Below are 26,714 nucleotides of genomic sequence, written 5' to 3'. Positions count from 1 at the left end.
TGTTGACACATTTACAAAGGAGATGAAGTTGGAGTTGATGTGGATCAACCCGGCGATGGAACGAAAAGGGTTTGAAACTCCACCAACGCCCTATATAGAAAAGATAGGATCTCACAGAGTGGACCGGATGTGACCGGATGCTGGGGTCCTGTGTCTGGTCAGTGGCTACCGAGAGCGTGCAGCATCGGTCTTCGACCGGATGCTGGCGCTGCAAGTGACCAGACGCTAGCAGGGTGCATCTAGTTAGGCTAACGTACAGTGACGTAGGCGACATAGAAAAGTTGGAGAAGGATCGGACGCTGACGCTGTGTCCGATCATGACCGACTGGACGCGTCCGGTCACGACTGGTACCTTACTGGAAATGACTGGACGCTAGGGTTGCTGCATCCGGTCAGTTTGTGTAGCTACATCCGGTCATCACTTGACTATTGAGATCAAGCGGATGAGGTTGAATGGAGGCGACACGTGGCAAGCATCCGTTGACCGGACACTAAAGTCCTACATCCGATCGATACGACCGGAGCGTCCGGTCGTCCCGAGTTTTGCCCAGTGAAGGGGTGATGGCTAGTTTAGCCTATGGGGCTATAAATAGAAGGTGGCCTCGGCCATGGCTGGGGTGGAGCACCTCGGGGGACTTTGTGTCCATGCTTGAGAGTGCTTGGGAGCCCTCCATCTCACATATGCTTGATAGTGATCATCCGATTGTGTGAGAGAGCGATTCTAGTGCGATTGCATCGTGAGGTTGCATTGAGTGGCACTAGGTGATCGAATTGCAAGCCGGTGGTGCTTGTTACTCTTGAAGGTTGCCACCTCCTAGATGGCTTGGTGGTGGTCTCTGTCGAAGCCCACAAGAAGCTTGTGCGGTGCTCCAGAGAAGAGCTTTGTGAGGGCATTGTGCTCGCCCCATGGGAGCCACGAAGAGCAACTCTAGTTGAGCGTGTCATTGAGCTACCCTCACTTTCGGGGTAGGTTCTTGTAGTGCCCGATGTGCGGGCTTGGAGGGTGATGCCAATTAGCCATTGAACCACCAAGTGAGCGGTCAACACAACGGGGACTAGCATATTGGCAAACACGTGAACCTCAGGAGAAAAATCACCGTGTCAACCTTGTTCTTCCCGTTGGTTTGCATCCTCGTTACACAAGCTTGTAATTACTTTTATATATATTGTGCTTGTGTAGTTGCTCTTGTAATTAGTTAGCTTGTGTAGCTTACTAGTTACCTTCTTGCTTGTGTAGCATAGAAGTAGCTCCCTTGCGTGGCTAATTTGGTTTGTGTAACCTTATTAGTCACATTGCTTAGTTAATATAGCTAAGTAATTGTGCTCCCTAATTTGGCATTGGTTGCCTTGTTTTTGAGCATTGCTAGTAAGCTTAGATAGCTTTGTGCTTTTGCTTACTAGTTTGTATAGGAACTCCCTTGTTGCTTAAAATACTAGTGGCATAGGTTTGTGTGACCTTGCTTTTAGAATTGGTTAGGCGAGCTCTAGCTAGCCCGGCACCTTTGTTGCATAATTAGTATCTTTAGAAGGTGCTAGAGAACATAAATAGAGGGGTGTAGTCTTGGCTAGACCGATAGTTTTAATTCCACACTTATTTCGGTTAGCCGACGCGATTATTTTTAGAAAGGACTATTCACCCCCCCTCTATTCCGCCATCTCGGCCCTACAATAGCCTATTTAAAAATCTACAAGATCACTAGAGCAACTTGATTAGTATGATAAATGGCGAAATGTAAACTTGTTCTAGCTCTACAAGGGTTGCAAGCCACATACCCAACAATTCTAGTTACTATGATCACTAGGCACACAAGAAGCTAAGTTACTACTCACTAAGATCTCTCAAACTTGCTACACTAAAGAGCTCCACTAGGTGGACTTAAAAAGCCCTCAAAACTAATTACACTAAAGAGCTTGTTACAACTAGTTTACAAGTAAGTAAAGGAGTGAGTGGAAAGCTTATACCACCGCGTAGAGGGATGAACCAATCACAATGTGAAAGCCAATACAATCACCAGGAGAATACCAATAGGCAAGAGACAAGCAATTTTTCCTCCAAGGTTCACGTGCTTGCTGGCACGCTAGTCCCCATTATGTCGACCAACACTTGGTGGTTCGACAGCTAAGAGGTATTGCACAAAGCTTGTCCACACAATTGGACACCGCAAGAACCTACCCACAAGTGAGGTAACTCAATGACACGAGCAATCCACCAGAGCTACCTTGCGGCCCTTCATAGGGGAAGGTGTAAGACCTGTTACAATCACCGGAGCTAGCCACAAACAATCACCAACACATACCAAAGCTCCTTTGCTGATCCAAGCTGCCCCTGCGTGTCCGATCACGCTAAAATGCCTCCTCTCAAAAAGTGACCAAACACGCCGGTGAAGCCAGGGCTAGCGTCCGGTCGATCCTCCTCACTCTCAGCCAGTGTAGTGCCACCGCCTATAAATGACTGGACATGTTGGGGTGAGTTCGGTCACCCCGCGGCCAGCATCCGGTCAAGGACTTTCATCACCTCTTTTTTTCTAAGTCCTCAACCGCTTCGCCCTTGCTTCCAACTTGCTAACCACAAAGTGTATAACTTGTGTGCACATGTGTTAGCATTTTTCAAAATATTTTACAAGGGTCAAAGTTAGCATACTAGGTTCCTAAATGCATATGCAAGAATCATATCACCTAGTGGCACTCGATAATCGTTTAGTCAAAGATTTCCCCTCTTTATAGTATGGCTATCGATCCTAAACATGATCACTCTCTATATTGTCTTGATCACCAAAAACAAAACCTATCTTATACCTTTGCCTTCACCATTTTGGTTTTGTTTTTCTCTTTGTTCTTTTCCATGATAGAGCTTGATCATCTTCATTTCATGTCCACCTTCATCACCATGGACCTCTAACTTGCTCCACCACTTAGATTGGATCACCTTATCTAATTCACATACTTGGACCAAAGGTTAGTCCTAGGTTTCATCAATTATCAAAAACCAAACTAGGGCTTTCAATCTCCCTCTTTTTAGTAATTGATGACAACCTATTTACAAAGATATTCAATTAGATCTTTTTGGATTCATGTTGCTCATGTGTAAAGATTATGGACAAGTTTCATCAACCTAAATTGGTAGTATTAGCTCCCCCTACATATGTGCTAAGAGTTTGGATTTGAAAGCTTGCACATATGCATGGATTGGAAGTTTGGGAGAGTAATAGCTACCAAATAATGCTAAGGAGTAAATAATGGACCTTTGAAGCGTGATACCAATCGGAGTTGCCATTTGAACACCACCCTTAGCACCATGATTTACTAGATACCACTTGAAAGGCAAAGACAAACTAGATACCTTATGAGATCAACATTAGAAGCACGGTTCTAGTACCACTTGTATAAGTTCAAGGTATATCTAGCTATCCTATGCATGCTAGTTTTCATTGCATCAATCATTTTCTAGAGTCTAGCATACACCACACAAGCATGGATAGGGAATATAAAAACTTGTGCCATGCAAGCAAACATATGTAATGCACATTCAAATGCAACATACAAGTTTATAAGCTTGCTCCCCCTACTTGTGTGCTTCATATTTTAACTGATCCCCTCACAATGTCATTCATTTGTTTGCTCCCTATGTTACTATCTTTGTGAATTTCTCTCTCTTTTGTCAACAATTAGCACAAAAGGTGAGCTCAAATTTTAGATAGGTTGGGGTGAGACCATGTGAAGTGGGGATCATTTTCCTAATTTGGTTCAATCTAGATTACTTGCAAAAGATATTTAACTCGGTTTGATCCAAGAACAAGCTTCTTCACACCTCCAAATAAGGGTTATCTTGTACCATGTTGAGTTAAACACTTATAACTCATTTTCTAGATCAAACACTAGGTTCACAAGCCTACAAACATGTCATATGCTACTACTAGATCATTTCAAGCATAGAAGCAATAGTGGTACCATACAAGCATCAAATTCATTTGATTTTCATGAATGAGCCTAAGACATGAGAGGAATGACTAGATGCACTAAGAAGTCCTTAGCAATGAATGAATGACATGTCAATCAACTTTACCTTGCATTTCTCGAAGAAGAGGCATGTCATATAATGGGGGTGTATCAACACATATTGGAGAAGTCAAGTATGTTCAATTTATTCCTTAGCTTGCAAAATCTCTTCTCATCAAGTGGCTTGGTGAATATATTGGCAAGTTGATCATCGGTGCCCATACTCTCAATGCAAATGTCCTCTTTTTGTTGGTGATCTCTTATGAAATAATGGTGAACATCTATGTGCTTTGTTCTTGAATATTGAATCGGGTTGTCAGTGAGCTTCATGTCACTTTCATTGTCACATAGCAATGGCACTTGTTTGAATTTGATTCCAAAGTCACTCAAAGTAGCCTTCATCCAAAGTAATTGAGCACAACAACTACCAGCCGAAATGTACTCTGCTTCAGCGGTTGAAAGTGCTACACTATTTTGCTTCTTTGATGACCAAGATACAAGTGATCTTCCCAATAGTTGACATGTGTACGATGTGCTCTTTCTCTCAGCTTTGCATCTCGCATAATTGGAGTCTAAATATCTAATCAACTCAAATCTTGCTCCTTTGGGATACCATAATCCAATATTTTGTGTATGCTTCAAGTACCTCAATATTCTCTTTATTGCCTTCAAATGACTCTCTCTTGGTGAGGCTTAAAATCTAGCACACATGCATACACTAAACATCACATCTAGCCTTGATGCGGTCACATAGAGTAGGCTTCCAATCATAGACCGATACATCTTTTGATCCACAATGTTGCCACTAGCATCACTATCCAAATTTCTATTTGTCCCCATTGGTGTACTAATAGCTTTAGCATCATCCATTCCAAACTTCTTTAGCATGTCTTTGATGTACTTGCCTTGACTCATAAATGTGTCATTCTTCATTTGCTTGATTTGAAGACCAAGGAAGTAACTAAGCTCTCCAATCATGGACATCTCAAACTCACTTGCCATCATCTTTCCAAACTCCTCACAAAAATATTGATTGGTTGATCCAAAGATAATGTCATCAACATAGATTTACAACATAAACAAGTCCTTACCTAGCTTCTTGGTGAAGAGTGTGGTGTCAATCTTGCCCATCTTAAACCCCTTAGAGAGTATGAAATCCCTCAATCTCTCATATTATGCTCTTGGCACTTGTTTCAATCCATATAAAGCCTTTCTCAACTTGTGGACATGGTTGGGCTTCTTCTCATCTTTAAAACCAAGAGGTTACTCAACATACACAAGCTCATTGATGTACCAATTGAGAAATGCACTCTTCACATCCATTTGGTACAACTTGATATTGTGAGCACAAGTATAGGCTAACAAGATCCTAATTGCTTCCAATCTTACAACCGGGGCATATGTTTCTTCAAAGTCAAGACCTTCAACTTGAGTATAACCTTGAGCCACTAATCTTGCTTTGTTCCTTACTACTATCCCATCTTGATCTTGCTTGATCTAAAAGACCCATTTGGTTCCAAGCACATTATGATCCTTAGGCCTCTCAACTAACTCCCATACTTGGTTTCTTGTGAAGTTGTTTAGCTCTTCATGCATAGCATTCACCCAATCAACATCCAACAAAGCTTCATCTATCTTATTAAGTTCAATGGATGACACAAATGAGAAGTGTTCACAAAATGATGTCAATCTTAATCTTGTTTGCACACCTCTTGAGATATCACCAATTATAGAATCCAATGAATGATCTCTTGCAACATTGGTAGGTTGGAGCACTTGCACTTGATTGCTTGCACTTGATTGCTCATTTAGTTGAGATGATGAACTAGCCACTTGTTGTTGATCTTACACTTTATCATCACTCGCACTAGCTTGATCTTGATCATGAGAACCACTACCTTGCACATTTGAGTTAGAGAGCACTTGATTCTTGTCATCTTCAATATTAATCACCTCTCTAGGTCTTATATCATCAATGTCCATATTTTTAATTGCATTGACTAATTGTCTGCCTCTCACATCATCTAAATTCTCATCTTCCTCTTGAGAACCATTTGTTTCATTAAATTCCACATCATGAACCTTCTCAAGAGTACCACTAGCTAAATTCCAAACTCTATAAGCCTTGCTAGTAGTGGAGTAACCAAGCAAAAAACCTTCATCACATTTCTTCTCAAACTTGCTCGATTTTGTGCATTTCTTCAATATATAGCATTTGTAACCAAAAACCCAAAAGTATGCAATATTGGGCTTTCTATCATTTAAGAGCTCATAAGGTGTCCTCTCCTTCAATGGGTGACAACAAAGTCGGTTGCTATAGTAGCAAGCCGTGTTGATTGCTTCAGTCCAAAATGAATGGCTAACATTGTACTCACTCAACATTGATCTTGCCATGTCAATCAAAGTTCTATTCTTCCTCTTAACTAGGTCATTTGATTGAGGAGTGTACTTGGCCGTGAATTGATGCCTAATTCCAAACTCATCACACAAATCATCAACTCTTGTGTTCCTGAATTTACTTCTATTGTCACTTCTCACTTTCTTGATGGTTGTTTTAAACACATTGTGAATTCTCTTGATGAATGTCTTGAAGGTTGTAAACACATCACTCTTGTCAATAAGAAAGAACACCCATGTATATCTAGTGAAATCATCCACAATCACAAATTCATATTTGTTTTCACCAATGCTAGTGTAAGTGGTTGGTCCAAACAAGTCCATGTGCAACAACTCAAATACCTTAGATGTGCTCATCATGCTCTTCTTAGGATGTGTGCTACCAACTTGCTTTCTAGCTTGACATGCACTATAAAGCTTATCCTTCTCAAATGTGACATCTTTCAAGCCTCTAACTAGGTCATATTTAATCAACTTGTTTAATTGTTTTATTCCAACATGACTAAGCCTTCTATGCCATAACCAACCCATGCTAGACTTAATAAGTAAACACGTTGACAATTGAGCTTTTCTAGCATTAAAATCAACCAAGTATAGATTCTCATATCTAAATCTTTTAAATATCAAGTTAGAGCCATCTACACTTATGATCTTTGCATCATTCACACCAAATATACACTTGAAACCAACATCACACAATTGAGCTACCGATAATAGGTTGAAGTTCAAACTCTCTACTAGTAGCACATTGTTCAATCTTACCAAGACCTTTGACCTTGCCTTTGCCATTGTCACCAAATATGATACTATCAATCCCATTGCTCTCATTTGTATTGATTGATTTGAACATTCTTGAATCATCGGTCATGTGTTGTGTACACCCACTATCAAGCACCCAATACCTTTCTCCGGCTTTATAATTGACCTACAAAACAAGATCAATTTTTTTAGGTACCCAAACTTGCTTGGGTTCTTGAAGGTTAGTTACTAAGGTCTTTGAAATCCAAATGACTTTCTTTTTTGAGCCCACGATTGATGTACCAATGAACTTAGCCTTCACATCATTGGCACCCTTAACAAGCATGTAACAAGAATCAAATCTAATTGAGGATATATTAGGTTGCTTGTTGTTGTTAGCCTTGTAATATTGCTCTATATGCCTAACTTGCTTGCATCTATTGCAAAACCAACCATTACCCTTCACAAAGCTAACTTTGGGAGTGACAAAGACCGCTTTGCCTTTCTTGGGGGTATAGCCTAATCCCTCTTTGTTGAGAGAAAATCTTTGGCTACCCAAGCACTTTAGCAAGTGGACATCTCCACCATAGGCATTGCCTAAGGCATGAGTGAGCTCATTCACCTCCTTCTTGAGGGTCTTATTTTCCACCATTAGTGAGGCATCACAAGTAAAACCATCACTCAAAGGTGAAGTAGAAGTGAAAGTGCTATAAGAGGGGTTAGTGGGAGCAACAGCAATAGGCTTATAAAAATATTCATCAAGAATATCACATCTTAGTCCCACATCACATGTCATAATCACTTGCTCCTTCTTGGCTTCCTCCTTCTTGACTTGCTCGAGGAGAGAGGAGTGAGCCTTTTCAAGCTTAGAGTGAGCTTTGCCAAGCTTCTCATGGGCTTCCATTAGCCTCTCATGAGTGGCATTGAGCTCATCAAAGAATTGCTCAAGAGATTTAACCCTCTTGTGCAATTCTTTGCACACCTTTCTCTTCATCTCAAAGCAAGTATGTACTTGCTCACACATGTCCAAGAGCTCATCCTTGATGTACTCCTCCTTATCATCATCACTCCTACAATCATTACTTTCACATTCATCATCATTACTCATATCATATTTTACCTTGGTAGGTTTTGCCATGAGTCATGTCGATGAAGTGTCGAAGATGGAAGGCTTGTTGTTGATGGTGATGCTTGCTACTGCTTTCTTTAGAGATTTCTTGCCATCATCACTAGAGTCATCACTATCTAAAGAGACATCACTATCCCAAGTGACCACATAGCATCCATCCTTCTTCTTTTTGAAGGTCATCTTCTTCTTCTTCCTTTCTTTCTTCTCCTTCTTATGCTTCTTCTTCTCATCCTCATCATTGTCACTATTGTAGGGACAATCCGCTACAACGTGATCCAAGCTCTTGCACTTGTAGCATCTCCTCACATACTCCTTGTTGTGATCTCTTCTCTTTCTTGTGCCATATAGCCCTTCTTCTTCATAAATTTGCTCATCTTGCGTACAAAGAGAGCCATGGCCTTATCATCAATGTCACTAGCATCTTCATCATCACTTGACTCTTATTTCTTGGACTTGCCCTTATTCTTGGATGATGAGCTAGCCTTGAATGCTACACTCTTCTTCTTCTTGTCTTCATCTTCCTTCTTCTCATCCTTGTCAACCCCCTCCCTTTTCATATGATATGTCTCTTGTGTCATGACATCACCTAGTACTTAGTTAGGGGTAAGCTCCTTCAATTCACCTCTTATGATGAGCATTCTCAATATCTCAAATCTTAAAGGTAAGCATATCAAGAACCGGTGAGAGACATCATCATCATTGATCTTCTCTCCCAATGCCTTCAAGTCATTGACAATCACTTGCAATCGATGGAACATTTCCAGAATGCTCTCATCATCCTTCATCTTGAAGCTTGTCAATTTGTCCTTGAGAATGTACAACTTAGCACTCTTCACCGATAGTGTGCCCTCATAGGTCTCCTCCAATCTCTTTCACACCTCACTAGCTTTCTCAGAATCCTTGATTTGCTCAAACACCTTGAAATCAATGGCATTGTAGATGGTGTTGAGAGCCATTATGTTGTATTGCTTGTTGACCTTGTCTTGGTTGGTGAGATTGGTGGGATCAAGAATCACATAATCACTTTCGATCACATCCCACACTTGATCATTGATTGAACCAAGATACATCTTCATCTTTCTCTTTCAATAATCATTGCATGTGCCATCAAAGAACAGTGGTTTGCCCCCCCATATGGTTGAACACAACTTGAGCCATCTTTTGACACCGAGGTTGTTAAGCCTTTAATCAAACGATGACCACGGCTCCAATACCACTTGAAAGGTCCTAATATGATTAGAGAGGGGGTGAATAGCCTATTTAAAAATCTACAAGATCACTAGAGCAATTTGATTAGTATGACAAATGGCGAAATACAAACTTGCTCTAGCTCTACAAGAGTTGCAAGCCACCTACCCAACAATTCTAGTTGCTATGATCACTAGACACACAAGAAGCTAAGTTGCTACTCACTAAGAGCTCTCAAACTTGCAACACGAAAGAGCTCCACTAGGTGGACTTAACAAGCTCTCAAAACTAATTACACTAAAGAGCTTGTTATAACTAGTTTGTAAGTAAGTAAAGGAGTGAGTGGAAAGCTTATACCGCCGAGTAGAGGGATGAACTGATCACAATATGAATGCCAATACAATAACCGGGAGAATACCAATGGACAAGAGACAAGCAATTTTTCTCCCGAGGTTCACGTGCTTGATGGCACACTAGTCCCCATTGTATCGACCAACACTTGGTGGTTCGGTGGCTAAGAGGTGTTGCACAAACCTCGTCCACACAATTGGACACTGCAAGAACCTACCCACAAGTGAGGTAACTCAATGACATAAGCAATCCACTCGGCTCTTCGCCGAGGAAGGTGCAAGACCCCTCACAATCACCGGAGCCAGCCATGAACAATCACCAACACGTGTCGAAGCTCCTCCACTGCTCCAAGTCATCTAGGTGGCGGCAACCACCAAGAGATACAAGAAATCCATAGCCACAACGATCCCCAAGTGCCACTATATGCAATCACTCAAGCAAATGCACTTGAAATCACTCCCAATATCACTATGATGATGAATCAATGATGGTGATGAGTGGGAGGTGTTTTCCTAGGCTCACAAGGATGTCAAGTATGTCAAAGTGCCAAGAGAGTGGGCCCCAAGCTGGCCAAGCACTATTTATAGACGGCCTCACGAAAAAAGTTGTTGACTCTGCCATGGGTTGACCGGACGCTGTGACCAGACGCTGCCCTGCGTTCGGTCGGGTGAGTCCAGTCACCCCATGGCTGCCACGTGTCCCCCGTTTGAACCAGAGCCGCTCGATTTCAATAGTCAAAACTCAATCGCTCGCATGTTAAGTTGTGACCGAACTCGCTGATGGAAACAACCAGATGCCGCCCCACCAGAGTCCGGTCAACTCTAGTAAGCATCTAGAGAGGATTTTATGGACCGGACGGGTCCGGTCACAAGTGACCTGATGCGCCCCAGCGTCCGATCAACACTTCGTTCCTCTCCATGCGCTCACGATGCTGACGCCAGCGTACATCAGCGTCCACCTGACACTGCCCCTACGCGTCCGATCGCGCTAAAACGTCTCCTCTCAAAAAGTGACCGGACGCGCTGGTGAAGCCAGGACCAGCGTCCGATCGATCCTCCTCGCTCTCGGCCAGTGCAGCGCCGCCGCCTATAAATGACCGGACGTGCCGGGGTGAGTCCGGTCACCCCGCGGCCAGCGTCCGGTCAAGGATTTTCATCACCTCTTTTTTTTTTCTAAGTCATCAATCGCTTCGCCCTTGCTTTCAACTTGCTAACCATAAAGTGTAGAACTTGTGTGCACATGTGTTAGTATTTTTAAAGCATTTTATAAGGGTCAAAGTGAGCATACTAGGTTCCTAAATGCATATGCAAGAATCATATCACCTAGTGGCACTCGATAATCGTTTAGTCAAAGACTTCCCCTATTTATAGTACGACTATCGATTTTAAACGTGATCACGCCTTGATGGCCTCTCTGGCATGAGACGGCAGCACGTGCGGTGGCCCCTTTGGTGTGGGCCGCCCCCTCTAGCATGGTAAACAGGGATGTTCATGCGACACATGGCAGGAGCGCAGCAGGCTCTTCTACGTGTGCGCCTTCCCTTTCGATGGCGTGGCCCCTCCTCCTACCTCGTGCTTGAGCTTTGCCCGGCAAGCGATGACTCCCGCACCATCTCCCTCCTTTTGCGTCTAGATCGCCACCATACCGCCTTAGGCGAGGCAACCTAAAAGTCTCCACCCGTGGCCGTGCGGCTGCCCCCGTCAACTATGGCCTTCGATGTCACCGATCACCGCAGTGCCGTGTTGCTCTCGGGCTCGCTTTGGCGCCTCAGTAGTGACCCAACGCAAAGCAGCCTGTTCGCTTGGTCGTGAACAATCGTAAATTCTCAGCCAGAACAATATTTTTTTCTCACACCAAACCAGCCAGTAGTAATAATCCACGATCGTATATGATCGTTTCAGCCGCAGCCGAACAGGCTGAAGGTCGGTCCCCTACATGCGAAATCTATTGCATCCTTGTCCCAGGGACGACCACCTCGGTCTCAGCCTTGAGGTATATGTAAACTTTTGTTTCATGTTTGAGCTACATATAAAATGTAAACAAAAGGTGTGTTAGCTTATCTAAAGTTGCTTTGCCGTCCCAATTGGATTTACAGAATGTTCTATCGTAACAGAGCAAGAGCAAGGACTATAGCCACCGTACCTGACCGGGCCGTGGCCATGGGTTCATGTGCAATGTTATTTTGGAAATAGACTCAGTGCTCCACTGCGGCGAGCTTGGCGATGGGGCAATGACGGCCTCACAGTCAGCCGGGGTCGCATGCCTCTGTTGCATAACTGGAAACGACCCAGGCCCACTCTTCTTGAGCCGCCTTATGCCTTAGCCTTAGCATGCTCCGTTCTCGTCAAGTTACAAATCATTTTGGTATGTCAGCTAATGGAACAACCTAACAGGCATCTGATTAATGTGATATAGTACGTAGTTGCCCATGCTTCATATATTTTCTTTTCTTTTTTTGTTTTCCTGAGTTCTGAATCAAATAAGAAGGCATTTGAAGATTTGTGATGCTGTGTTGTAGCCCATGTTTCTTCAGTTTAATCTACATGCAAGTCAAATTGATGCTTGTTGGGAGGAGGACTACATAAACTGGTGCTTTCTGATTACTATTTACTAACCCAACTGGGGATAAGAACGAAAGTGGCGACAGGATGACAACGACCACGATGTGGCTAAGTCCCGCACACTGAAATGAAGAGATCGCTGAACCAAGGACTAAAAGATAAAAAAAAAAGGCTAATGAAGAGCATGCGTCATCATAAACAATATAGTGTGTCATGAGTCATGACAAACTAGCAAATGAAGCGGGAAATAACACAACAGATTATTGTTATTATATATGGAAAAAAGATAAAAACGGCACTCCACAGTCCAGACTAATCCATGGACTGAAAATAAGAACTTAGGATAAAATTAGTTATTCCAGTATCTGTACTATGGTTCAAGTACTCCAAAGCACTTACTAGAGAAAGTTTAAACGCTCTCTCTACGTTGTTCCTAAATGATAAATGAATGTACAAATCATTATAAAAAATGTTTTGTGCCATGAATCATTACAGGCGTTTCACAAACTACATCATCTGTACACAATGGGAACTATGATGCATATACAAGACATTACTTTTTATACAGTACGTGTTAACCAGAAAGTACCCCTCCATTCCAAATTATAAGTCAATTTGACTTTTTTGGTACATATAATTTGCTATATATCTAGATATATATTATATTTAGGTACATAACAAAAATAAATGTAAAAAAAAAGTTAAAGTAACTTATAATTTAAGACGAATGTGGTATGGATTTTTTTAATACTATAGAAAGTATTTAAAGCAATGAACGGCCATATGAACCTACTATATAGTTTATTAGATAGATATAGATTTTTTTTAGTGGAGTTTAGATAGATATATAGATATAGTAGATATACGTCCTGTTTGTTTAGGTTTGTTTGATTTATAAGTCATGACTAAAAATACTGTTTGCTGATTTGGTGTAAGAGAGAAAAAATGTTTATTATCTAATAAATCATAGCTTATAAGCTAAATACGACCGAGCGAACAGACCGCCGGAGGGATAGAGTGGGCTTGTCCTGACATTTTCGAATTTCGTCCGTCAGAGAACCAATTTGTGGGCACCGAGGGCCGATGACCGCTTGTGATGGGCCGTCCGCTCTTCTGGCCCTCTTGAGTCTTGCCTCTTGCCCTCCCTTTGTCGTCTTCGTCCCCTTGCTCGTCCTCCCGTCCGTTTTGCGAATTGCCCACTCCGACCAAAACCCTAGCTACTTCGTGAAGGTGGAGGGGAGGAGATGGCGGCAGCGGATGGGAGCGGCGGCGACTACCGGGCCAGGGGCGGCGGCGTTGGCGGTCGGATTGACCGGCTGGTGGTGGAGAACTTCAAGTCATACAAGGGTGAGCAGACGATTGGGCCCTTCGTCGACTTCACAGCCATCATCGGCCCTAACGGCGCCGGCAAGTCGAACCTGATGGATGCCATCAGCTTCGTGCTGGGCGTGCGCTCAGCGCACCTTCGCGGCGCGCAGCTCAAGGACCTCATCTACGCCCTCGACGACCGCGACAAGGAGGCCAGGGGCCGCAGGGCTTCCGTCCGCCTCTTCTACCGCCAACCCAACCAGGAGGAGCTCTGCTTCACGCGCAGCATCACCGGCGGCGGCGGCGGCAGTGAGTACCGCATCAACGGCAGCCCAGTCACCTGGGACCAGTACAACGCCAAGCTCAGATCCCTCGGCATCCTCGTCAAGGCCCGCAACTTCCTCGTCTTTCAGGTCTCTCCATTTGTTCCCTTCGTCATTGTATATTCCTGATTCAATTTAAGGTTTCCAGTCTCGGGTTTAATTAGGGCAGGGAAACTGTCCATTTGCACTGCAGGGTGATGTGGAATCCATCGCCTCCAAGAACCCCAAGGAGCTCACCGCTCTCCTGGAGCAGATCTCAGGCTCTGATGAGCTTAGGAGGGAGTATGACGAGCTGGAGGAGCAGAAAGCCAGGGCCGAAGAGAAGTCTGCGCTTGTCTATCAAGAGAAAAGGACCATTGTCATGGAGCGGAAGCAGAAGAAGGCGCAAAAAGAGGAGGCAGAGAAGCATCTACGCCTTCAGCAGGACCTGGTCTGATATTATTTGTGTGAGCTTCGCATGCAGCTTAATTAATTTCTTCATGTTAATTATGTTGTCTCCTTGATGCCGCCCCCCCCCCCCCCCCCCCCCCCCCCCCCCCCCCCCCCCCAGAAACTGTTGAAGACAGAGCATTACCTTTGGCAACTCTATACCATCGAAAAAGACATCGAGAAAGTTGAAGCTGAGCTTGTGGAGGATAGAGAGTCTCTTCAGCAAGTGCAGGAAGAGAATCGATCCAGTGACTATGAACTGACTGCAAAAAAGAAGGAGCAAAGTGCATTTCTCAAGAAAATGACATTGTGTGAGAAGAGTATAGCCAAGAAAAAGCTTGAATTTGACAAGAAGGTAAGTGCTTTTTAGTTCACTCGCTTGCAGTCTCACTTCACCAAAACTTGCATTGTGGACTTGTATGTATGGGCTACTTAGGAAGAATCATTATCGTACTTCTTTCACTGAAATTGCTTACTTCTTTTTTACAACTGATTAATTGCATCATTCTAAGTTGCAATATTCTGCTCATGCTGTATCAAGGGTTTAGTAGGTCTCTCAACTGAATGCCTATACTGCCCACTCAACCTTCTGCTCACTTGTCCATGCCATGCATGTGCACGGCAGACTCAACCTTCCCCTCACCACCTAGCATCCCTCTAGTATTTCAACAAATACATATCTTTTTATGAGCTTAAGTCTTGTGGGATTTTTACCATGTTTTGGATGGGTCCAGTGAATAGATTGATAGGCCAATCCAACTTGCTTGGGATCAAAAAGCTTTGTTGATGATGATAATAATGGGCTCAATGATAACATGATATGCTGCCATTTAATATTCTTTTAGCTTAGCTCTTGACTAATGTCTATTTATGCTATCGTTACTTAATGATTTGGGTGTTTTTATAAAATCATGTTCATTGTGGTATTGCTGAATATTTTTTCTGCTTTTAATTTATGATTATTGCTAGAGATCCTTCATGATAATAGCTGAAAGAGGAGTCTTGTCCTATAAAATTTTAAGTGCTGCTACTGGATATACTAATAAAAACTATATATTGTAATTCTATCTCTATTTTCAGCAACCTGAGCTTCTTAAATTGAGAGAGCAAATATCTCGTCTCAAATCAAAAATCAAAAGTTGCAAGAAAGAGATTGACAAAAAGAAGGACGATCACAAAAAACATCTGGGAGAGTTGAGAAGGCTGCAAAGTGATCTGGTTGAGGTCACAGAAGCTATTGAGGAATTGAATGAGCAAGGACAAGATAAAAGTGGAAAACTGCTATTAGCTGACGACCAACTCCAGGAGTATCATAGAATGTGAGTGTGACCAGACATCTTATGTTCAGTCTTGATTTTATATTTAGTCCATCTAGGCATCAGTGCATATTCAGTGTATTATTATTCGAGAGAATTATTTCCATGGCCCTGAAAAAAGTCCAGCTTACTTTCTTGACCCTTTTATTTTTGAACTTATCAATTTGGCCCGAAAGCTATATTTAGTTTCTTATATGACCCTTTCGTTAGTTTTTAGGACTTAACGGTGTCAAGCCAAGCGTGAAATGACGATTTTTCCCCTGAGTGAAAAATGATTCAATGTAGAGTTCAGTTTGTCTGTGTTTAATTTTGAGGAATATTTCAAATGGTTTAAGGTTGTCATAGCACTTAAAATTCAATAGGACAAGACTCGTCTTTCAGCTATTATTATCAAGGATCTCTAGCAATAATCATAAATTAAAAGCAGAAAAAATATTCAGCAATACAACATACTATCACCACCATTACCCTAACATTGGAGCTGTGAGGAAAGAAAAGGAAAAGAGGAAATGGAGCTTATCTCCTCTTTTAAAATCCCATTTCTGGGCAGTGGAAGGGGAAGAGAGGTGGTAGGAGGGAAGACAGGTGGATTTAAAATCCCAGTGCTTCTAACTTGGCTAGGAACTAGGCCTGCATAGGTGGTCTATTTCTGAAAGGTGGAATAGCCTGTTTCCTCCATTAATTTTGAAGCAGTAATTGAATTCAGGCCTAGATTTTGCTCCGCATCGAACCATGAACAAGAAAAGGCATGAGAGAAATATTGGCTAGTAATTGTGTTTTGTGAAGCCCCAATTCTTAACTGGAATGGACACCAAAGGACTCTGCCCTCCCTCTATTTTCCAGGAGATGGAAAAACACTTCTCTCGTTTTTTTTTCTGTTATATTTTCTCAAATTTTTATTTTTATTTTCAAAATAGGAAGTTTGAGGAATTACTAATAGAATTCAACCATCTGGGCAACCATACGCACAGGCACAGTACAACATGGAGTTGTATGCTGAATTCGGGAAGGATGAATCGCTCCTGAAAAGGAGTCTATTCATTCTCTCCCAATTGGTTGGATCGTAGGGCCAACGATTTACAACCCCCCCCCCCCCACCACCACCACCAACACACACAAACGGAGCAGGATCAGAACAGCAAGCAAGCTGGTAGAGATAGAAATATTGTGGGATTAAATGCATCCAGAAAAAAACATATTTCATTTGATTTTGTACGTATTTGCTGACTGAGTATCTCGTGCATCCCTAAGCATGTGTTTGGTTGGTGGGATGACCAGGGACGGAACGGGTCTATCCCCTTTCAGCAGGTATTTGGTGGGGGTGGGGGTGGGGGGACGGGGGGGGGGGGGGGGGGGGGGGGGGCGGGGTGACTGTTGACTGGTGAGTAGGGACAGGGTTATCCCTAAGGGCGATATTCCCCTCAGATTTGGACTATCCCCGTCCTGTGAAAAATGAAGGGATGGATTTGTTCCCTTTGGATGCTGTCATCTTCCATCAGGACTGGCCAGGGGCGGAGCTTGGGCGCGGGATGAAGACATGGCTCTAGTACGGGCTATAGGCGACCATGGGCAGCGTTGGCAGCCTCGTCCCCGAACCTGTCGGAGCTATTTGGGGTGGGGGGACCTCTGATCCCTGGCGCAAGGGGTGTGGTGGAGGGCGTTGTGACTCCGGCATGGTGGGGAGCCGCGAGCGGCACGGATGAGGTGACTGGCTAGTGCTCTGACACGATGTGGCCCTGGTGCATGCGTGCAGTTACGGTGGTGTGAGTGATGCGGTTTGCAGATGCGAGCGACGTGTCGCTCTGGCGAGGGGGGACAGCTCCAGCACGTGGGAAGTTGCCACTGCTGCTGAGGGAGATGGCTGCACGTTTAGGCATGGTGGGGAAGAAAATGTGCATCCGAGGATGACAGGCAGGGTCCACTGGAACTGTAATGGATGGCGTTAAAAACTCCATCCATCCCATTTCATGGATGGAGTCGTCCCTCTGAACCAAACACTAGCTGGGAGCCTGGGACAGTCCCATCCCCCAAAACAGGGATTGAGCCATCCCATCCCATATCATCCTGAAGACCTGAAACGAAACACACGCTCAAGTCCTGATGGCATCCTCCACAAAAACAGTATGCAAATGGACGTTGAAGATTCCAAAAGACATTGACTAGGGTGACAGTAAGCCCACCTATTGTTTGTTTTATCAAGACACTTTACATGCAACAATAAACAACAGATCCTTAGTCCCAAGCAAGTTGGGGTAGGCTATGCGCTAGAGATGGAACCCAACGAGCAACAGGATGAAAAAAAGATACCTCAAGACTCAATACCCGGGCTGAATGCTCTAACACAATGGTTTGCAGAACCGATCATACCACCTCAAGCAGTCCCTGTGGAGCAGTTGGAGGAGGTGAGCAGCTTGTGTCTGCTGAATAACCTATTGAATAACAGGAGGGCGGGCCTGGTGCAAGCAGTAGAGTCTTACCGCCTGTGACTGGAAGGTCCCGGGTTCGAGTCGCGGTCTCCTCGCATTGCACAGGCGAGGGTAAGGCTTGCCATTGACACCCTTCCCCAGACCCCGCACAGAGCGGGAGCTCTCTGCGCTGGGTACGCCCTTTTATCTAAGGCTCAAAACCAGTTGAAACTGGAGACCTTGGCGTTATGATTAATCTAAATTGTGCAGCCTTGTAAAAATGGAACGAAAAAACAGAGGGAGGGAGAGGTTCAGGCTTCAGCTATGAATAATCAAAATAAACAATTGAAGAGCAAGAGCCTACCTTTTCCTTGTATGACCCTTTACAGCACCTAACTGGCCTCTTAACACTTTATTTATGGGCCCACAGTGGTTTTGTGGCTATGCAACACTTGAACTGAAAAATATCTACACAACACTTGTACTGAAAAATATCATGCTTATCAAGGCAACTGTTAAGTTTTCAATATTTGATAACCTACACAACCATCTCATTGACATGATTTTGGGTTTGGTGTGTTAAGCTCAATGAAATTTCCATTTGTTAAAATTAGCAAATACTAATTGGCTTTTTCCTCAGTAGCTCGCTCCATAACAGCTTTGCCAATCATGAGTAAATTAGATAACTTCAAACTTCTTATCTCATACCATTTCCATTTATTATTCCTCTGGCTTCAATGCCATCCTAACTGCACTTTACTTTTGTTACAGTAAGGAGGACGCAGGAATGAAGACAGCAAAGCTAAGAGATGAGAAGGAAGTTATAGACAAAAAATTAAATGCTGATGTTGAAGCAAAAAAGAATTTAGTTGAGAACTTGCAGCAGCTGGAAAGCCGTAAGGACGAGATATCATCACAAGAGCGTGAACTGCAGACAAAACTTAACAAGATTCTCCATTCTATCCCCAAGCTTGAAAATGAGCTCACACACTTGCATGAGGAACACGACAAAATTGCAAAGGAACGCCAATCTTCAGGGTTAGTCTATACCAAATTCTTTGGTTTTTTTATATGGTGTAGCTTCAAGTCCTTTGGCACAAGTTTTCCTTCACTATCAATATGTTTTTAATTCTCAATACACTTATTAACAAGTTTTGTGCAGATCTAGGTACCAATATCTGAAGCAAAGGGTGGATGAAATAGAAACAAAACTACGGGAGCTTAAAGCTGACAAGCATGAAAGTGAGCGTGATGCTCGATTAAAAGAAACTGTTGGAAATCTAAAGCGGCTATTTCCTGGAGTCCATGGCCGCATGCTTGAACTTTGCAGGCCCTCACAGAAGAAATATAACCTTGCTGTTACTGTTGCCATGGGGAAATTCATGGATGCAGTTGTAGTGGAAGACGAGAACACTGGAAAGGAATGCATTAAGGTGCTCTTTCACGATTTTTGTTGCTAATTCTTCTACTCCTGTTTACTAGGAATGTATATTTTACCTGTTGTAGCACTCAATCAGAGTCCTTTTTCTTTCTTGCTTAATCCAAAATGCACTTTCCAGAAATACTGAACCTCTTAAATGGAATGAAAATGCCTGACCCCTCACACTTGCTTGTTTGGGCATGATAAAAGGGATAAACACCTATGTTTTTGTGATGCACTAACTCATATAGTCATGTGGATGTGAAGGATGGTAAATAACCCTTAGATGGATCCATGATTTTTGTTGAGATTGCAGTATCGCGCATCCTCATGTCCATTTGCATCAAGTCAATGCAAATCTCATACAGCAGAAATTTATGAAGTCATACATATTTAAAATGACTCTGTCTTTGGACTACATATTTGTTCACACAAGCACTCCATTATTTTCAAGAGGCAGCTGAACACAATTTTATCATTACTACTCTATGTTAGTAAGGTAGTTATACTTATATATGTCTTAATGAAATATGCTTTCCTTTTCTATTTATCCATTCCGTTCTGCCTGCTGCATTCAAACTTATATTCTTTCCTGCCTTTGCATTCAAACTTTCTGGCTAGACATAAGTTTAAATGAGTTACTTTATGTTTTATGTGCTACAGTATCTGAAGGAGCAGCGGCATCCTCCGCAGACATTTATTCCCTTGCAATCAGTCCGTGTGAAGCCGATAATTGAGAAGCTGCGAACTCTTGGTGGATCTGCGCAGTTAGTTTTTGATGTCATTCAATATCCTTATCAAGTTGGCTGCTTGCTGTGTAAATTATAAATTATTATTTTTATTTATTTTTGCAGAAGAATTATTTTGAGCAGTCAAATCAAATGTCTATATTCTAGATGAACATATATTTATGCACAGTAGTCTTGAAGCCATGCATATTAGATGTATTCTTGTTGAGTATATTATATATCTTTAATGTCCTCAAGAATTTTCGAAGTGGTTCAGTACCCATGCTGATGCTAATGAGTGCAGACGCCCAGATGTATAATTCGTGGTATAGATATGGGGTGCATCTGTCACTAGGAAGACAATTGTGTTTCCATGCAACGTTTCAAACATTTACCTGTTTCCCTACCATTGCTCAAAGTAATGCTGTTGTGAATTAATCTCTCAGCATTGTAAGTGTAGATACATTTGAAAGATCCACTGCTGATTTTTTGCTTCTGACCTGGTCACTTTCATCAAATGTGCTATCCATCTTTTGCCCATCTATCCAATCTCTTGTTGATAAAGCTCCTCTACTGTATTTGCTAAAAGACGTGAATGCATCTGTCAGTAGGGAAAGATTTGTGTTTCCATGCCTTGAAACATGTACTTCATTCCTACTATTGCCTAAAATGTAAAATCATCATATTGTTGTGAATTAATCTCTCAACATAACAATGTATTTATGAAACACCGTTGCCATGTTTTGCTTTGCACTTGATGATTTCAATCAAATGTGATATCTATCGTTTGCCCATATATTCATCCACTTTCTAGTTAAACATTTTCTTCTAATTTTGTAAGAAGACATGATTGCAACCTTTCACTAAGCCTTGCCCTTAGTTTTATTGTGCATGATTGCCTGCCCACGTGTGATTTTGCATTTTTTGCAATAATAGCTCATGGAGAAAAGTTAATGGCTCTTAACTATACCATTTTCTTGACATGTTGATTTTTGTACCTTAACATTGTACTTTTGACCGAGTTTTGGAGAAAGCAGTTCTGTATGCTGTTGGAAATACACTTGTCTGTGATAAACTTGATGAAGCTAAAGCCTTAAGTTGGAGTGGTGAAAGGTATAAAGGTAAGGGCATACATCTTGTGCTTATTCTGAGGCAGCATTTTTTCTTGTTTGGTTCTTTTTATGCTTATTGTGATATATAATGTGTTGCATTTAGTTGTTACTGTCGATGGGATTCTGCTGACTAAATCTGGCACGATGACTGGTGGAACAAGTGGGGGGATGGAAGCTAGATCAAACAAATGGGATGACAGCACAATAGATTGTCTGTATTGTGCAATCTCTTTATTACATATTAAAATATGTGTGCTATTTGGCAATGTCTTACTAGCTCTTCTTGCAATTTGTATTGCAGCTTTGAAGAAGAAGAAAAATCAGTGGGAAACTGAAATGTCAGAACTTGGTTCCCCCAGGGAGCTGCAGAGAAAGGAGCTTGCCATATCTGAGAAAATAACTGGACTTGAGAAAAAGTTGCACTACTCGAATGTTGAACAGGTTGGTTTGACTAATAAACCAGATAATGATTGATGATTTTTTCCCCATCATCTGAGTGGATAACCATCAAGTAAGAAAGTACTTTAACCTGTGGTGGAGGAAATTTCATAGAGGGCAAGCTAATCAATGTCTATTTGACTTTATCTCATTTTTTTCTTTCTTTTCGTTTATACAGCTATTTGTTCAGTATGGCTCTTGGTCTTGGATATTGTTCCCTGTCAAAAGAAAAATACTTTTACGTGGTTTTAGCTTGAGTTGCCTGGGAAACATGACTTGCCGAATTGATTTCTATTGCCAATTATCTCCCTGTTAATGTTTTTATCCACTACTTAGCTTTGTATAGGGATCCTAGGTCAATGCTATTCCCTGTATTAGCTGAAGGTTCTCTCTCTCTCTTGCTCCCTCCTTGTTGTAATTGGGGATGCTTCTCTGTATTAATCCATTGTTAGAGACTTTCTTTTAAATTGAATCATTTTTGCAGAATAACCTTAGAGGGAAACTAGCTAAATTAGCATCTGAGAGGAGTAATATTGAGGCAGAGGTTAAACATCTGAAGCCTGGAGAGGAGGAGGTAATGTTTTGTTGAAGATGTTTCACCTGTTGTTTCATCAGGGCTGAACTGTTACTTTTGCGTTGGTTGCTCATTTTGTTTCTTTAGCTCGAGACCCGTATTGCTGAGAGGGAAGCAGAAGTAAGAAAACTTGAGAAAAAAATTAATGACATTGTGGACAAGGTGTACAGAGATTTTAGCATTTCAGTTGGTGTGAAGAATATCCGCGAGTATGAAGAAAGGCAGCTAAAAGATGCTCAAGCACTACAGGAGAGGAAGCTAAGCCTAAGTAACCAAATGTCAAAATTGAAATACCAGTATGTAACACAGTGACAGGGATTTAGCACTGACTAAAATTTCGCTTTGACTGCACATGCATTTTCGAGTATGAACAATATCTTGTTCTGCAGGCTTGAATATGAACAAAAGCGAGATATGCAAGCACCAATTGTGAAGTTAACGGAGACACATGAGTCCCTAGAGAAAGAGCTGAAGGGCTTACAGGAGAGAGAGTCTGGTGCTAAGGCTGAAGAGAAACATATTTTGGCTCAGATGGAAGAACTGAAGACTGAGGCTGATGGTGCACATTTGAAGCATCTTATCTATTTTCTTGTTGATAGTTCTTGGTGAAGTAGCTATAGTTCCGTGAATACATGTCACATTGTGCTATAACTTTTAAATCCAGCTCTTCCAAAGCTATGCCTTCAAAACCCTTGGCCCAGCAAGCTCTTACAACTTGAAGAAACCTAAAATGCTTTCTTAAGGATGCATGAATTTTATATTTAAATTCATCAACTGTTGCTTCAGTTCCTTTTGTTATTAGATACGTACCTATACATTTATGTCAAATGATGATAAATTTTCCAAATGCCATAATGCAATATTCATTCTTCTGTTGATATTTCTAGTGAATGCAATATTCATTCTTCTGTTGATATTTCTAGTGAATGCAATATTCATTCTTCTGTTGATATTTCTAGTGATTTCATGGACCTCTTTATTGCCCTATACAGACTGGAAATCCAAGTCGGACGAATGTGAGAAGGTTATTGATGAATTAAAGGAGCAGAATAGTAATGTTGCATCTACATTGGCAAAGCTGGATCGCCAAGTGAAATCAAAGGTAGGCTTTTCTAACAGCTGTCCTCTTCAATCAAGAGTTCTTTTATGTACTTATAGCAGTGTCATGGCTGAGGTCTGTTCAAAGATTGCTTGCTTCATTTGTTTGTGTATTGAAATATTGATGATAATGAAACCATCCATTGACTTGTAGGAGGGACAACTTGCACAGCTTATATTACGCCAGCGGGAGGTTCATGAGAAGTGTGAACTTGAACAGTTGAAGCTTCCTACAGTAAATGACCCAATGGATACCGGAACATCCTCACAAGAACCAATCCTTGATTACAGTCAGCTTAGCAAAAGCCATCTGCAGGATATACGACCTTCTGAACGTGACAAACATGAGGCAGAGTTCAAAAAAAGAACAGGTGTGCTACTGGCTGATATTGAGCGCACTGCCCCTAATCTAAAAGCACTGGATCAATATGATGCACTCCAAAGAAAGGAAAAGGAGGTTACTGAAAGGTTTGAAGCAGCTAGGAAAGAAGAACGAGAGATATCTGATAAATATAACTCAGTCAAGCAAAGGAGGTATTGCCCAATCATTTTCTTATCACCATATGAAGTTGGTGACATAGAATTAAGTTATTTTCTAGGATGCTATATCTTTTGTAAGGACTTGCAAGATTTCTTCCATTGCACTTTGGAGACTCATGCTATCTTTTTCTTTATGGAACTGAAGTTCTTTATCTTTTACTCCCTCTGTCCTAGAATAGAAGGCATAATTGCTTTTTTTCTAGTCCTGTAATACAGGGTGCCCAATTCTTGGCATTCGTATACTCAGCATGCATAATTTAATATGCTGCCGGTTGCATGGCTCTGCGAGATCGATAAAATTAAGCATGTGGGACCATGGAACAATTAAACGTGGAAGCTAATTGGTTAGCCCTTTTTGCATGCACTCATGCGGCGTCCCAGTAAAATGGGCGCAAGCCAAAGCACCTCTATTGCATAGAAGTTAATTCGCTCCTTGATCTTAGTGTCAGAGGGAGTTGCGCCTTCTATTTTAGGACAAAGGGAGTAGATGATAGTCTGGTTATATTGGTGATGCTAGAAGAAAGCTCTAAGGAGTTTTTACTGTGATAACTTCTTTCTTTCATAATTTACACTGTACTGATGCAAGTTTTTTGTTAATGTTCTTGCAATGCACGCTTTCTTTTTTAAATAAAATACTCAAACATGGATGCATAGTTGATTTTCAACTGATTGTAATTTCAGATTATCTTTGGTCAAATTAGAATGAGGTTAGGTATATCTGGGTTGAGTAAATTCCAAAGAACTGTACTACTTTGGTAAAACTCATAACAAACCATACTTTTAAAGAACAAATATCATAGTGTGGTATCACGAGACCCAGTTTAACCATTAGCATCATTGTCAGTCTCGTGAAGCTTACATGATGGCAGTGTTTAGAACTGGTTTTCTGAAAGGCAGTTCTCTAAAAGTATTACTTGAAAGTGTGGTTTTGTAATAGTTTTGACGAAAGCAGATTGGTTTTGTTACTCATGGATTTTATGTTAATAATTTAATGTGTATCACAGTATCGGTATTGGTCTCAAACATGTGTGTCAACTGTCAAGTACCTTTTGAGATCATGCCCGAGGCCTGGGCAGCTTGCAAACATAAAAAAAGAACAAGTAAACCTAATCAATCTTCCTGGTTACCTATTACTGTCGTCCCATCTCACCAGGACTGGTAATCACCTTTAGGCCTATGTAGTGCTTGAGAACTGAACCAGCTACGTTCCACTTTTCCCCTTGTCATACAAGCATCAATGTAATGTGACAACTTGGGTGTTGGTCTGGCATGTTAAACAATAGAGGTCTGGCATGTTAAACAATAGAGAAGAACGAATGATATTCGGGCCCGGGGTTATAATTTCTATGTTAATTGCAGTAGTTTTTTTTTCCTTAGACGATTGTGCCTTACCTGTTGTTATTTCTATTGGTGATTAGGTATGAGCTGTTTATGGAGGCCTTTGATCACATATCTAAAGGCATCGACAAAATCTATAAGCAGCTGACAAAAAGCCATACACATCCACTTGGAGGAACAGCATATTTAAATCTAGAAAATGAAGACGAACCATTTCTACATGGAATCAAGTACACAGCTATGCCACCTACCAAGCGGTTTAGAGATATGGAACAGTTATCTGGTGGGGAGAAGACTGTTGCAGCACTGGCCTTGCTTTTTGCCATTCACAGGTATAAAATGTTTCTAGTAATTTTCTTTCGTTGTAGTTTGGAGCCTGCAGATGTGAGATTTCTCCATTATTAGTAGTTTTGCTACTTGTTTCCTTTATGTTCCAGTTTTGTTCTAGTATTGAAATGTTTATGTTCGATGCTTCTTGAGTACCTCTTGGGTATTTTGGTATGCCAAGACCAATAAATTAGCGCATGAAGTATTCAGAATCAGTATTTACTGGCCTTCCCAGGAGTTTGATAAGGGTAGAGCACTGTTATCGGGGGAATATATATGTATTTTTTTTTTCTGTATGTTGTGATGCATCTGGTTATCTTGCTTCGCCTTCTGCCTCAATCAAATCACATAAAGTTTTGTGGTAATTTCAGTTTCAGGCCATCACCCTTCTTCATATTGGATGAAGTAGATGCTGCTCTAGACAATTTAAATGTGGCCAAGGTTGCTGGGTTTATCAGATCAAAATCATGTGACCGTGTTGCTGATGAACAAGGCAGTGATGGAGAATGTGGTTTTCAGAGCATAGTCATATCACTGAAGGATAGTTTTTATGACAAGGCGGAAGCACTTGTTGGTGTTTATAGGGACTCAGAACGAAGGTAAGTTGGGTATATATTACTGCACTTGCCTTTTTTCCCCTGTGCATATGCCTAACACAGTGATTGGATATGCAGTTGCTCGAGCACTCTCACCTTCGACCTGAGAAAGTATAGGGAAACATGAAGCAACTTTTGTTGGATATATATATAGTTGTCACTATATCTGTTTGTTTGATAGCTAGCTGTCGTGAACCTTGGACGTTTTGACTACTTGTGTACACATAAGTGCTTTAGTCGCGTAAGCTATTAGCTGAACTGGACACTTGAATATTCCGGATTCATGTGGTAGGAGGATGACTTGATGTTTCCAACATGCATATACCTTTTTACCTATTGTATGATTGCTTCTAATTATTATTTATCTCCACGGTTCGCGCAACAGTTACTCGGTGAAGTGCA

At 41.7% G+C, this 26,714-nt stretch overlaps 1 protein-coding gene across 1 annotated transcript; it reads left to right on the top strand.

The window, feature by feature from the left end:
* Positions 1 to 13,486: 13,486 nt before the first annotated feature.
* On the top strand, positions 13,487 to 26,694 carry LOC136477093 (structural maintenance of chromosomes protein 1-like). Its single transcript, XM_066475115.1, has 18 exons — positions 13,487 to 14,081; positions 14,185 to 14,421; positions 14,542 to 14,775; positions 15,501 to 15,739; positions 18,913 to 19,179; positions 19,304 to 19,574; positions 20,225 to 20,349; positions 21,301 to 21,410; positions 21,505 to 21,612; positions 21,703 to 21,842; positions 22,324 to 22,413; positions 22,501 to 22,709; positions 22,803 to 22,972; positions 23,406 to 23,515; positions 23,666 to 24,045; positions 25,470 to 25,721; positions 26,088 to 26,315; positions 26,391 to 26,694. Exons 1-18 carry the CDS (start codon positions 13,605 to 13,607, stop codon positions 26,437 to 26,439), a joined length of 3,696 nt encoding a protein of 1,231 aa, XP_066331212.1. The 5' UTR covers positions 13,487 to 13,604; the 3' UTR covers positions 26,440 to 26,694.
* The last annotated feature ends 20 nt before the right edge of the window (positions 26,695 to 26,714 follow it).

This window comes from Miscanthus floridulus, chromosome 8 (assembly GCF_019320115.1).
Source record: "Miscanthus floridulus cultivar M001 chromosome 8, ASM1932011v1, whole genome shotgun sequence".
Taxonomy (NCBI): Eukaryota; Viridiplantae; Streptophyta; class Magnoliopsida; order Poales; family Poaceae; genus Miscanthus; species Miscanthus floridulus.
This window is presented reverse-complemented; position numbering and strand designations above follow the sequence as displayed.

Coding starts and splice junctions, on each gene's coding strand:
- LOC136477093 (XM_066475115.1), top strand. CDS start 13,605: ATGGCGGCAGCGGATGGGAGCGGCGGCGACTACCGGGCCAGGGGCGGC. Junction 21,411..21,504: donor GAGTGGTGAAAGGTATAAAG/GTAAGGGCATAC, acceptor TGTTGCATTTAG/TTGTTACTGTCGATGGGATT. Junction 22,710..22,802: donor ATGTCAAAATTGAAATACCA/GTATGTAACACA, acceptor CTTGTTCTGCAG/GCTTGAATATGAACAAAAGC.